Source organism: Pungitius pungitius, chromosome 1 (assembly GCF_949316345.1).
Source record: "Pungitius pungitius chromosome 1, fPunPun2.1, whole genome shotgun sequence".
Classification (NCBI taxonomy): Eukaryota; Metazoa; Chordata; class Actinopteri; order Perciformes; family Gasterosteidae; genus Pungitius; species Pungitius pungitius.
The window spans coordinates 21,488,822-21,502,273 of record NC_084900.1 but is presented as its reverse complement, the minus strand read 5'-3'; the positions used below and the strand labels follow the sequence as shown (position 1 = coordinate 21,502,273).

General features: G+C 44.5%; 1 protein-coding gene across 2 annotated transcripts; it reads right to left on the bottom strand.

Moving 5' to 3' along the window:
• Positions 1–5,133: 5,133 nt before the first annotated feature.
• On the bottom strand, positions 5,134–12,949 carry zgc:171775 (STKc_p38 domain-containing protein). Of its 2 annotated transcripts, XM_037478799.2 has the most exons (12): positions 12,725–12,949; positions 11,666–11,795; positions 10,690–10,748; positions 10,277–10,388; positions 9,035–9,064; positions 8,722–8,769; positions 8,416–8,530; positions 8,229–8,300; positions 7,203–7,282; positions 7,012–7,090; positions 6,067–6,240; positions 5,134–5,931 (listed from the first exon to the last, which is right to left on the bottom strand). In XM_037478799.2, the coding sequence occupies exons 1-12, from the start codon at positions 12,853–12,855 to the stop codon at positions 5,870–5,872; spliced, it is 1,092 nt and encodes a 363-aa protein (XP_037334696.2). In that variant the 5' UTR covers positions 12,856–12,949; the 3' UTR covers positions 5,134–5,869. The 2 variants fall into 2 exon arrangements, with proteins under 2 accessions (XP_037334696.2, XP_062419086.1); XM_062563102.1 differs by lacking the exon at positions 5,134–5,931 and having other exon boundaries at positions 6,101–6,240; positions 7,211–7,282.
• Positions 12,950–13,452: the final 503 nt, after the last annotated feature.

Below are 13,452 nucleotides of genomic sequence, written 5' to 3'. Positions count from 1 at the left end.
AGGGCGTCTGCCCCCATATTGCCAGAGCCCGCAGGCAAAGCCGAGTGACCTTGATCAGACGGCGCTGGTTTCCCCTCGGGGAGAACCCCTTGGCCCTGAGCCACCACTGCAAAGGTCTCAAGTGTAACGGGCCGCAAAGGATCACGAAGGATGCCGCTTCCAGGAGACCTAAGAGTCTCTGAAACTGTTTCACAGTGAGTGGCTGGCCTAGCTTGTCCTGCTTGACTGCAGAGAGGATCGAATCTACTCGAGCGGGAGACAGATGTGCCCGCATCGTGGTCGAATCCCAAACAACGCCCAGGAAGGTGGTCCTATGCACTGGGGACAGCACTCTTTTCCTGGCGTTTAGTCTCAGCCCCAGACGATTGATGTGGGCAAGCACAACACCTCGATGTTGGGCCGCCAGCCGCACGGATGGCGCTAGAATCAACCACTCGTCTATGTAGTTCAAAATGCGGATGCCCTGGAGACGCAATGGTGCCAGAGCAGCGTCCACGCATTCGGTAAACATACGGGGTGAGAGGGCTAGGCCGAACGGAAGAGCCCTGTATTGGTAAGCTTTGTCCCCCAAAAGCAAACCTCATGAACTTCCTGTGTTGTGGGAGGATGGAAATATGAAAGTAAGCGTCCTGAAGATCTACTGTGACAAACCAGTCCTCGGACCTGATCTGTGCCGCGATCTGTTTGAGAGTGAGCATCTTGAAGCTCATCTCCGCAACAGCACGCTTCAAACGGCGGAGATCTAATATCGGACGCAAACCCCCATCCTCCTTTGGAACAGTGAAGTAGCGGCTGTAATAGCCCGACTCTCTTTCTGGAGGAAGAACTCATTCTGAGGCTCCCTTCCGCAGCAGGGTCTGTACTTCTCGCTCCGATATCCGAGCCTGCTGGGGGTCTACCATAATGGGTAATACCCCGCAAAATCAAGGCGGCCGCCACCTGAACTGGGTGGCGTAGCCTTCGTCGATTGTGCGCAGGACCCATTGAGATACATTGGGGCGGGGTCGCCACTCTCCCAAAAAGTCTCTCAGGGGCACCGGCCCCTCGGGGCGTCGCGGGTCTACAGACACAGCGCCCTGTAACAGCGTACTGGCAGGGGACAACGAGCGGCCCCGTGGATGTGGCTCTTACGAGGTAGCCCCATCGTATGCAGGCAGGAAGCCGCCTGCACTGCCGCCGAGCCAGGGCCGCATCCGCGGCTGGCATGCTAGCATAGCCATGTCGCTTAGCCTCCGCCACTGATGAATACAAAGCCGCACGCGGGTTGTAAACGCGAGCGGAGACCGGCTTCCCTCAGGACGCCGACACCTCAGCGTGGACGTCCGGGAAGAAAGGCAAGCACCGGCGCGGAGGTACTCTACGGGAAGGCAGAAACCATTCATGCAGCTTACCGGAAGCAGTAAGCTGCTGTTTACCCGCCGGCCAGCTGATATGAAAACCGGCGGCAGCGGGGGGAATGAGGCGCCTCGACGTCTATGCTCACCACGTCCAGCTCCTCCGAGCTGGAGGAACGTGAGAGCGGCGTCTCGTCCGGGGTAGAAGCCGCCGAACGTGCCTCCGACGCCGGAAACGAGCGCCGGGGTCTCGCGGTGAAGGGCCAGGAAAAGGCCTCAGCCGTCCCGGAATCCTCCGAGAGCTCCATTTGTGATCCGCATGAAGACATCCGGCGCTCTGCCTCAGCACGAGCTGGCCCAGAGCCGCGGGGAGCGCCCTCGAGCCCCCCTCGAGGGCTAGCTGAGCTTGCTCCACGCCCAGGCAGACAACACACAGGACGTGCGAGTCACTGCCCGTAATGAAACGCGGGGCAGACACACTGGACAAACCGCTCAGCCATTACTACTAGGAAAAACTTCACACACACTAGATGAAGGCACAGAGATGAATGGTCCTGCCCTTTGGGTCCCTTTATAGCGCCCTTGTCCCGGCGTCACCCGCCTATGACCAGCTCGCCATTGGTTAAATTTCACACATGCTTCATGACGCGGTCACGCAGAGGCGTTCCCACAGCGTTTTTACGCAGCTCGAGTTCCCTGAGAGGGAACATAAATCATCACATTAAATCATATGCATATTATCGTGTTTCTCATTTTACTTACTTACATTTTTGACACTATAAAATACACTCACCGGCCACTTTATTAGGTACCCCATGCTAGTAACGGGTTGGACCCCCTTTTCCCTTCAGAACTGCCTCAATTCTTCGTGGCATAGATTCAACAAGGTGCTGGAAGCATTCCTCAGGGAGTTTGGTCCATATTGACATGATGGCATCACACAGTTGCCGCAGATTTGTCGGCTGCACATCCATGATGCGAATCTCCCGTTCCACCACATCCCAAAGATGCTCTATTGGATTGAGATCTGGTGATTGTGGAGGCCATTAGAGTACAGCGAACTCATTGTCATGTTCAAGAAACCAGTCTGAGATGATTCCAGCTTTATGACATGGCGCATTATCCTGCTGAAAGTAGCCATCAGAAGTTGGGTACATTGTGGTCATAAAGGGATGGACATGGTCAGCAACAATACTCAGGTAGGCTGTGGCGTTGCAACGATGCTCAATTGGTACCAAGGGGCCCAAAGAGTGCCAAGAAAATATTCCCCACACCATGACACCACCACCACCAGCCTGAACCGTTGATACAAGGCAGGATGGATCCATGCTTTCATGTTATAGACGCCAAATTCTGACCCTACCATCCGAATGTCGCAGCAGAAATCGAGACTCATCAGACCAGGCAACGTTTTTCCAATCTTCTATTGTCCAATTTCGATGAGCTTGTGCAAATTGTAGCCTCAGTTTCCTGTTCTTAGCTGAAAGGAGTGGCACCCGGTGTGGTCTTCTGCTGCTGTAGCCCATCTGCCTCAAAGTTCGACGTACTGTGCGTTCAGAGATGCTCTTATGCCCACCTTGGTTGTAACGGGTGGTTATTTGAGTCACTGTTGCCCTTCTATCAGCTCGAACCAGTCTGGCCATTCTCCTCTGACCTCTGGCATCAACAAGGCATTTCCGCCCACAGAACTGCCGCTCACTGGATGTTTTTTCTTTTTCGGACCATTCTCTGTAAACCCTAGAGATGGTTATGCGTGAAAATCCCAGTAGATTAGCAGTTTCTAAAATACTCGGACCAGCCCTTCTGGCACCAACAATCATGCCACGTTCAAAGTCACTCAAATCACCTTTCTTCCCCATACTGATGCTCGGTTTGAACTGCAGGAGATTGTCTTGACAATGTCTACATGCCTAAATGCACTGAGTTGCCGCCATGTGATTGGCTGCTTAGAAATTAAGTGTTAACGAGCAGTTGGACAGGTGTACCTAATAAAGTGGCCGGTGAGTGTATATAGAACATTTTGCACTCTGTCTGGTCAAATAAGAGAACATTGAAGTATTTTCCCTTCCCATGTTATACATATGTGTATGTGGTCTCATCATAAAAAAATAATTCATCCTAGAAATTTTATATATATATATACACTCACCGGCCACTTTATTAGGTACCCCATGCTAGTAACGGGTTGGACCCCCTTTTCCCTTCAGAACTGCCTCAATTCTTCGTGGCATAGATTCAACAAGGTGCTGGAAGCATTCCTCAGGGAGTTTGGTCCATATTGACATGATGGCATCACACAGTTGCCGCAGATCTGTCGGCTGCACATCCATGATGCGAATCTCCCGTTCCACCACATCCCAAAGATGCTCTATTGGATCGAGATCTGGTGATTGTGGAGGCCATTTGAGTACAGCGAACTCATTGTCATGTTCAAGAAACCAGTCTGAGATGATTCCAGCTTTATGACATGGCACATTATCCTGCTGAAAGTAGCCATCAGAAGTTGGGTACATTGTGGTCATAAAGGGTTGGACATGGTCAGCAACAATACTCAGGTAGTCTGTGGCGTTGCAACGATGCTCAATTGGTACCAAGGGGCCCAAAGAGTGCCAAGAAAATATTCCCCACACCATGACACCACCACCACCAGCCTGAACCGTTGATACAAGGCAGGATGGATCCATGCTTTCATGTTGTAGACGCCAAATTCTGACCCTACCATCCGAATGTCGCAGCAGAAATCGAGACTCATCAGACCAGGCAACGTTTTTCCAATCTTCTATTGTCCAATTTCGATGAGCTTGTGCAAATTGTAGCCTCAGTTTCCTGTTCTTAGCTGAAAGGAGTGGCACCCGGTGTGGTCTTCTGCTGCTGTAGCCCATCTGCCTCAAAGTTCGACGTACTGTGCGTTCAGAGATGCTCTTATGCCCACCTTGGTTGTAACGGGTGGTTATTTGAGTCACTGTTGCCCTTCTATCAGCTCGAACCAGTCTGGCCATTCTCCTCTGACCTCTGGCATCAACAAGGCATTTCCGCCCACAGAACTGCCGCTCACTGGATGTTTTTTCTTTTTCGGACCATTCTCTGTAAACCCTAGAGATGGTTGTGCGTGAAAATCCCAGTAGATTAGCAGTTTCTGAAATACTCAGACCAGCCCTTCTGGCACCAACAATCATGCCACGTTCAAAGTCACTCAAATCACCTTTCTTCCCCGTACTGATGCTCGGTTTGAACTGCAGGAGATTGTCTTGACAATGTCTACATGCCTAAATGCACTGAGTTGCCGCCATGTGATTGGCTGCTTAGAAATTAAGTGTTAACAAGCAGTTGGACAGGTGTACCTAATAAAGTGGCCGGTGAGTGTATATATATATATATATTCATATACACACAATGAGTCTCTCGTGCCGCTGCTTTTGTAATAAGATCATCAAGAATCAATATTAAACAATCAATCAACCTTTTTTGTATAGAACATTTTAAAATTCAACACAAGTTGTCCAACACATTTGATGTGTTATTTTGTCATTAATGGTTGGGTACATGGGACCGTAGAAACAATGTCTGAAAGAGAATGATGATCAAATATTACATCCACAGATAATGAAGTCCAATTGGTTTAAGGGCCACGCTGATTGGTGAAAATCGATCTCATTACTTTGAAACTTCATGAGCTAAACAATATTGTTTGTGTCCTGCTGCCCTCTAGTGATGATTCTGTGACACATTGGGCCTGGTCTCTTTTTAACCTCCACACTTCAACTAATCATTCATAACATCATGATTCAGAGCATAAAGTTCATTTTGGTTTTATTTTAAAAAGATTGTGTGTTCCAGCAGTAGAGATCATGATTGGAAAATAGAAGCCCACACACCTTATTTCATGTCATGAATATGTTACAAAAATCTATTGTAAAGTAAGATAAAGTTACATTTTTCTTGGTTAACACACTAGTGTGTTCACTTCTCTGATTCACATACATTTGTTTTACCAACCAGGTGTGAAATCCACACCTTTTTTTGCAATAACGAGATCACCCATGACCTTTTGAAATAGAAGCTTTATAACATGATTCCAATGTCAGGTCCTCTCATACTGTTTTCTTAACCTTCAACCTCACCTGACAATCAGCAGATGGATCCAACATCTAACATTTCGCGAAATGTTCTCCTCATGGAAACCATGAGATGCAAGAGAATTAAATGGAGAAATCCTTACATTTGGCATGTTTTTAAATGAGGAGTGGTACCATGTTTTTGATAAACTACAACACGCAGTCCAACTGCTGCTGCTGCCTGAATATCACTGCATAAAACAAGCTTAATGAGAACCTAACCTAAGTGTTCTCTCCTGTCGCGCTTAGGCCACAGTACCAAGTCAAGCAACCCCATGAAATGCAATTCACCGCAAGGAAATCAAATACGCAAGATGAATTTGATGTTGTTCCTAGTTTGTTTGTCTCAGTGTGACAGTGTTGTTGGCCTTCGGCGCTGGTATCTTGGACAATCATTGGGAGCCCAGGAACATCCCCGTCTCACATTGCTGTCTTACTGGGGTTTTCAGGGTCGAAGGTCATGATCTCCATGTGGATTAGACCTGATTGGATAAAAAAAAACTAAACAGTAAACAGTAGTTCAAATGTTCAATGACAGCCAATATTTATTTCCATTAACCATGGCACTGAGTCTTCTGAGCTTTCACTTCTAAAACACATGCATGATAAAAGCTTACTCTTCCACTCCCCGACGGCGAGCTCCAGGCTCTCGAAGGAGTCGTCATAGGGCTCCGCGTCCGGCTCGCTCTCCGGGTCATGGTACTCAGCCAGAAAAGGGTGGGACAGGCCCTGCTTCGCCGTCAGCCTCGTCTCCGGGTCCAGCAGTAACATTCCCTCCAGAATGCTGAGAGCTGGAGGCATCAAGATAAAAAACTAAATCACACAGAAAATCTTCTTTTTCTTATGAAAAACATGACATGGCAAGGATTCCAGCTTTTTGACTCAAAATGTATTTGTCAGTTAAATTGTTCCATTCACTAGAGGAATTAAAGGTCCACTGCGAAGGATTTAGTGCCCACTAGAGGCAACCGGAAGAAAAGCCCTGCTCCGCCCCGGGGGGATGATACATGAAGCTGATGATAGCTCAACACTCTGTGCACTACACCACACGACAACATTGACATGCGAGTAGCATGCGAGTAGCATCCTTTCGGTGGATGATACATGAAGCTGATGATGGCTCAACACTCTGTGCACTACACCACACGACAACATTCGCACACACTTTCACACACTGGCCAATGGAAGAGGCCTGGTCCTCTAAACTAATGCTCATCTCTGACACACACACACGCACACACACACCAAAGACTCAGCCGCTAGGAGCAATTTAAGGTTCACTATGTTTCCCTATGACACTTCGAACCCTGTTTTTTCACATGAAAGAGACCAAGCACATCATTTTATATGAAGAATTATATGAATGATACATTGCATATTATATACAATATGAATATCAATCTCAAGGAGATGATCAAGGATAACATTTAATTTCTACTAATAGATCCTTTTATACTTTTAAGTATCCTATTGTTGTAAATCTATATCTAATTGAACTAGAATCTGCAACTACAATATTTTGCAGTGCACATCCATTGTTGCCCTTCCAAATTGAATCGCACCGTTTCTATCCATGGACGGAAACACTTCCTTGAAGATCTTCTTCTTCTGCGGAGCAAGACCAAGCACGTACGACTGCGCCTGGGAAACATTTATTGTCGCTTACATATCAATGCAAAGCACAAGGTTTAAATGACAACATAACGAGAGGAAAGGGAAAGGGGCATAAACAAGGCATGTGAACAAAACTTACGTCCTTACTCTGCATCTTCTGGACCAGGGAGGAGTCTGGCGTCCCTGTTAGATGGAGGATCTTAGTCAGCTGGTCAATACCTGAACGGGAGGATTCAGGAAGCCTCCTAAATTTATGAAAACTCCTTCTTCTCAGAATCAAAATGACCTTGCCGTGTATGCATATATATTGGATTTTACTCCAGTTACATATGCTTTCTATTACAAAATGACAGTACATAACAAGAAATATAGAAAGGAAAGAATGGAGAGGGAATATATATATATAAAGTGGTGGACAATATTGGGGTGGACTGCACATCTCACGTCACCATGACAACGTATATGATTTTAATATGATTTAGAAATGTCATTGTGGTGGCGGGCGTGGTTTCAGCTCGGCTGCAGGAGGGAGAGAGGGGGAGTGGCTCGGGGAACAGTGCCAGGTGAGAACGATTGATTTGATTAATTGATTGATGACTGACATGTGTGTGCGTCTCCTCCCTACTTAAAAGGCAGTAAGGCGAGCGAGCGGGGGGAGAGACCGACCGAGCGAGCGGCGTGTTTCAGCGGGCAGGAGCAAAATAATAAAAATAATAAAATATTGTAACCCACCACCCTTGTGTCGAGTGCCTGTGTTCGGAGCCATACCAACCCACACCCTACAGTCATACTTTTTACTCTCTGATTTGAGGATGTTTTACCCCTTCAAATAATAAAGTATCCAAATCCAAGAAAATAGATATATTGGGCCTGTTTCCATCAATGGGATTAGGGTTAAAAATTCAAATAAGTGTACAAGAAAAATAATAAATAATAAATTTTAAAAATAATAAATAATAAATTTAATAAATAATAAATAATAAAATTATTTTTAATAATAATAAAACCGAGCAAATAAATGCATGGCTCAAGTAGTATTTTGCATGCCATTTATGCCTTTTTTATAAAGTGTTGTTTTGGGTAGGGCGGTATGAGTTTTACTGGCTAACATAATTGAGCATACACAGCTTTATTACAACACGGCGAGCTGAATGTGTGAGGATACTGTCGTGTCCTGGGAAAAGCACATGGCCTGTAATCATCTCAGCCAGGATGCAGGCGGCTGACCACACGTCCACTGTAATGAGAAAGAATTTTAGTAGAATAACACTGTAATACTGTTGCAATATTCTGTGATATTTTCAACAATTGGAAAGAGGGCTCCTCGCGTTGAGTCGAGGTTCCCTTATTACCTGCTTGGCTGTAGTGCATCCAGTTGAAGATGACCTCTGGTGACCTGTACCAGCGCGTCACAACATAACCGGTCATTTCACTCTCTGTGTGTCGAGCCAGGCCAAAATCCAGGATCTGGGAATAGTGACAGTTTAGGATTTGGATTAAATGGTTGTTCAATCTCAGTTCAAGTGGGTTGGAAAGAAGATTAAAAGGTCTGGACGTTTTCACATTTATAGCCAAACTTGATCTGAACTTTGAATGAGATTTGTGTTTTTTGCCTTCAGTATTTTTTAACCTTAAAAGCTTTTAACAAAAAAACGTACCTTTAACTCACAGTTCTCGTCCACAGCAAGGTTACCAGGCTTCAGATCCTAAATCCAACCACAAGTGATAGCTTAACAGGACTAAACTCGAATGCATCCTGATATAAAAGGAAGTTACAGCTATAGATCGACATTTTGGGAATTTACAGCTTGGCAGATACCGACGTCACCACACACGGCTATTGGGCCATATGTGACCACGAAGAAAATCCTACTCATTGCGCCTTCAACTCCTCTAACATATGGATATAATGTAGATATAATGTAGAAGATCAAAATGTCTGTGTAAAATGGAAATGGAAATGGAACCAACCCGATGAATGATCCCTGCAGAATGAATATACTGTAAAGAAGGAAAACATAGATTTAAGTACATGGCATAAAACAGGATAAATGGACATGCTGCACACTCACAAAGTGCAGCAGAGCAGACCCACACGGATAAACAACCCACGGTGACCTCACGCCTCACCAAGTGGATGGTAAGGGCTGCCTTCTCTGAACAGAAGGGTGCTTAAACACGCACATACACACACACAGATAAGAAAGAGAAAACTCCTTAGGATCAAAGAAGTTTGAAGCTTAATTTGCAGATAACGGTTGTTTTTTTTATGAGATGGTAGTCTGTCCTTAGAGTTTTAAACATGCATTGTCCTTTGTTTCCACCAGCCAAAGGAAGTTAAACATTGACTCACTAGTGTCGAGTGGAAGGGCATGAATAAGGGCAAAGCAGCCAGTCAGTGAACTGAAAATGATTTTTCCTATTATGCCAATAAGAAAGCTGACCTTGTGTATTTCAATAAATTCCTTCTTGGACATTGGGCTGGTTTGCAGCCACGTGTGAGGTTGGGGCTCTGCTCTGGCCTACAAATGGGGATTTGGGGCACTCAGGTTGAGAGCCAGTTGCTGTTTGAGTTGTTGAGACACTTTTCTGGAGGGGCTGTTCACTGACATGTTGCACTCGGCTGTCCTGGTGAAGACGGAGCTTCAGGTTCTCTGATTGGCCTTTAGATGAGGGATCACATAGGATCATGTGCTAAGGGTTTGTTACCAAAATAATTTACCATCGTCTTTGCACGTTTTCAAAACAAGTTCGGTCTCTACTTTTGGAAGAGAGGGAAAAAGGAAGCATTTCATCAAACAAGTTTAGATAGATTTTATTTTTGCCAATTTATTGAAAACACATCTTTATGTTATTAGTTATTTCAGACAGAATAATGTATTGGAGCTTTTCATTCACGCTTTTGTTATCATGCAAATTTGTCATTTGTACTGCAGTCACTGCTTAAAAAGCACCCGACAGGCACGTTAATTAGTCCATGTTACTTTACATTTCAACTGCTATTAGTGGATACACATTATCTTACATTTCACATTTGTGTAAAGAATGCTTATATGAAATATTAAAAACAATCACAGTCAATGTGCATACTGCCAATTGAATGGTGATTTAAGCTAACTACTGGAATCATATATTTAGAAATGGGACCCTGAGTCAGTGTGTATGTCAGTAGGTATGTTCAACAATCAAATAAATAAATAAATATACACTTACCTTGAGTCCTCTCAGCAACTGGTAGAACAGGTATGTGATGATGCGATCAGTTAATCTCCGCTTCTTCATAATGTGGCCCAGATCCTGGGCTACTAGTGGCATTACCATGTAACTGGAGGGAGAAAAAAGAGTAGACAGAGGGAGGAAAGGTATTGAAAGTCAAAATGAATAAATGGGGAAGGTTACAAGAAGTGGGCCTGAATACTCATCGTCATATTGAAGAAATGAACCAACCAGATCAACATGGGGTCTAATTGAAGAAATGCACCAGCCAACCAAAACAAGCGTGACTAAGCTTGCTTTTAAACATCTTTGCAGGAACTTTTCAAACGTGACCACACATGCAACACAGGGGTTTTCTCAACAAGCTGCGACTGCAAGCACAAGAATGTGGATTGTGAATCCCGACTCACAAAGTTTGGAATTTCTCCAGAGTGGGGTCCGGTGTGAAGACGTCAAGGAGACAGATCACCTTTAGGAGAAAGAAAACATCCACACCAGATGTCTATTAACACACAAATATAGAATTCATTAATCCAGTTGAAACTTCTGTTTTGGAAGTTTGGGCAGATGCATTTATGCCAATGCGCCACAACTTAAATTCTCTCTAATGGCCATCAAGGGTCAACTCCTCTGGTTGTAAGAAAGTATAGATTAAAAACATGGGTTTATGGTGTCAATCTCTAGTTTGTAGTCTTCTTCAAAACAGCTTGATGTTCATTTAGTAAATGGTGGTCAATTTAGACTAGAGTCCAAGAAACCATAAAGCTGAGGATGCTTCAGGGCGGGGCTACTGTGATTGACAAGTAACTTTAACTCGTCCACACACAACAATGTTCATATCGGATTATATGAAAAGGCCTTTCAAAGGTGGGTTGTTGTGCTTCACCCTATCGTTTCAATTCTGGTTCCACACAACCTTAATGGTGACGTCAAGAATGCTAAATTTGTAATATCCAATCTAAACTCGAACGTTAGCTCTTCTATCTCTTTCTCAAGACTTTTCATTTTACAAAATGAGAATGCAAGAGAATGCATTGAAATTCGGGCCATTTAAAGCTTCTCCTGGTAAAAGGTCAGAGTGTGTGAAGTTTCTCAAAGGTTTTAAATAAAAACACAGAACCATGAGGGTTCTGACAATAGACAACACTCCCAGCTTGACAGGGGCCATAATGGGATTAAGGGCTTTTGTTGAATGGTCAACAAAGATTGCATATCCTGATCTCATTCTGGAGATTGACCTCGGTGGTTGAATAACGACTCAATACATCAAGATCAACACTCATTGTCTCCACAAAAAGACCTTTGGCTAGCTGTTGTACTGGATTATATCACAACAATGAATTTCTCATGTTGCCGCGTGCACCCGTTAACTTTAAAAGTTCCTACGTTTTCATGCTGTGTGTTGCGCAGCAGCCTGAGTTCCCTATAGGCCCGTTTGGCGTGGATGAGGGACTGGAATGGACGATACAGCTTCTTGATGGCCACCATTTCTTTGGTCTGCTGGTCCATGGCAGAACTAGGAGTCAAACACAGTAGAGAGGGCAAGAGAACCAAGATGATTCATAATCCAGGCCACTAAATAACGGTCTCCGGCATAGGGTTATTTTTGGTTGATCATTTCAAATTAAATTGCTAAACTGCTTCTGCTATAAAATGTCGGGAAAAGGCTCAAAATACCCACCATAAAGCTACTGACGAAGGTGACACATTCTGACCGTAACAACTTTGATTTAGAATCACGTAAACAGAAGATAAAGCTGCACAAAATATTCTTTTTGTTTTTCTAATTGACACTCATGGTGTAGAAATATGTTTCTACTCCTGCTTCCCATCAAAACATTTGAAGTTTCTGTGGATAGTGTGAAATTAAACACTATGGTAGATGTAAATCTAAAAAGTTTGTGTGCTCCTTATATCTGTATGAGCTGGTGTCTCCTCTGTCAGGTAGCATGTTGTCAGCGGCTTGTGAATAGATCGAATCTGAGGTACCCTGGATTCCTGGCCAGATGGCTCCCTGTCGGTGGAGGAGATTCCTGTCTTTGGGAGGACCTGTATTGACTTGCTGACTTGCCTCGGGCAGACAATAGCGCCTCTGTTAGCTGATGTCAAGAGTAATCTTGGACTCTCGGACTGCCTGAGAGCGGAATGCAGACTTGAGGCTTAAATAGTCGACATGTAGAAAACCCACTTGCAAAGTATTGAAATTAATAAAGTTTTTAAAAAGATGGATTGAAGGTGGGTCATTGCAACTTGTGGGTTTTATCATGTAATCTCGATGTGGTAGATAACAATACCTGTAGAATAATAGAATTTAATTAATTGTGAGTAACATGGCATTATAAACAGTATGACTTTAGGCATGGATATTTATTCGACTAAAATATTAAAAAATATATAGTCATGCCCCCGCCACCCTCCTCCTCCTCTTCCTCCGGGTAAACTCACCAAACTGTCCCGTAAGCTCCGGAGCCGATCGGCCGCAGAGCCGCGTACCGCTCCGGGACGTCCCACGTCGTTTTCTGGACCTCCAGTCTGCGGTAACCCGCTCTGACGGAATCCTTGGCGGGAGACTCCATGGCGCTGGCTCGTTTCTAGTTCCCCAGCTGTGGGTTTCAATTCATAGAAAGCGTTCTATTTGTAGGAGCTTTTGGGGGATCTTCAAAGAGGCAGGTGAGGGCTCATGTTAAAAAAAAGAAAAAGGTGAGAAGGTAAGCGCTGGGAAACGCCCCCTGTTCATTCACAGCCCCGCCCACTCGTGTCGTCACATCGACAACGTTATACTCACTGAATTACAGGTGACTGTACCTGCCGCCCAAAGCCACTAGAAAATCCTTCTTAGTGTTTTTTGTTATTGATTTAATCCGTGGAACGAGTAGATTCTAAATGATAGATGGTAGATGTTAAATATTGGATGTGCAATATATTCCAAATCAATCAATGTTATAAATAATATATTGTCATAAATATTTGTCATAAAACCGATTTGTTTCTATTGATGCTAACGGTCTTGCACTCTACTGCTATACAAGTACAACGTGATGACTGTCACACATTCTGCTGCATTAAAGTCACCTTAACAGTATACTAAATGTTTTCAACTCACACAACATAATTTTGGAATGTCTCTTTTATGGTTTCATAAGATCCTTTTGGGGGAACAAAACCGATCGCAG

Excerpts from the sequence above, each read along its gene's own strand:
- zgc:171775 (XM_037478799.2), bottom strand. The coding sequence starts at position 12,855 with ATGGAGTCTCCCGCCAAGGATTCCGTCAGAGCGGGTTACCGCAGACTG. Across the intron at positions 10,749-11,665 it reads GCAACACACAGCATGAAAAC|GTGATCTGTCTCCTTGACGT; the intron begins GTAGGAACTTTT and ends TTTCTCCTAAAG. Across the intron at positions 10,389-10,689 it reads CTGGAGAAATTCCAAACTTT|TTACATGGTAATGCCACTAG; the intron begins GTGAGTCGGGAT and ends TTCTCCCTCCAG.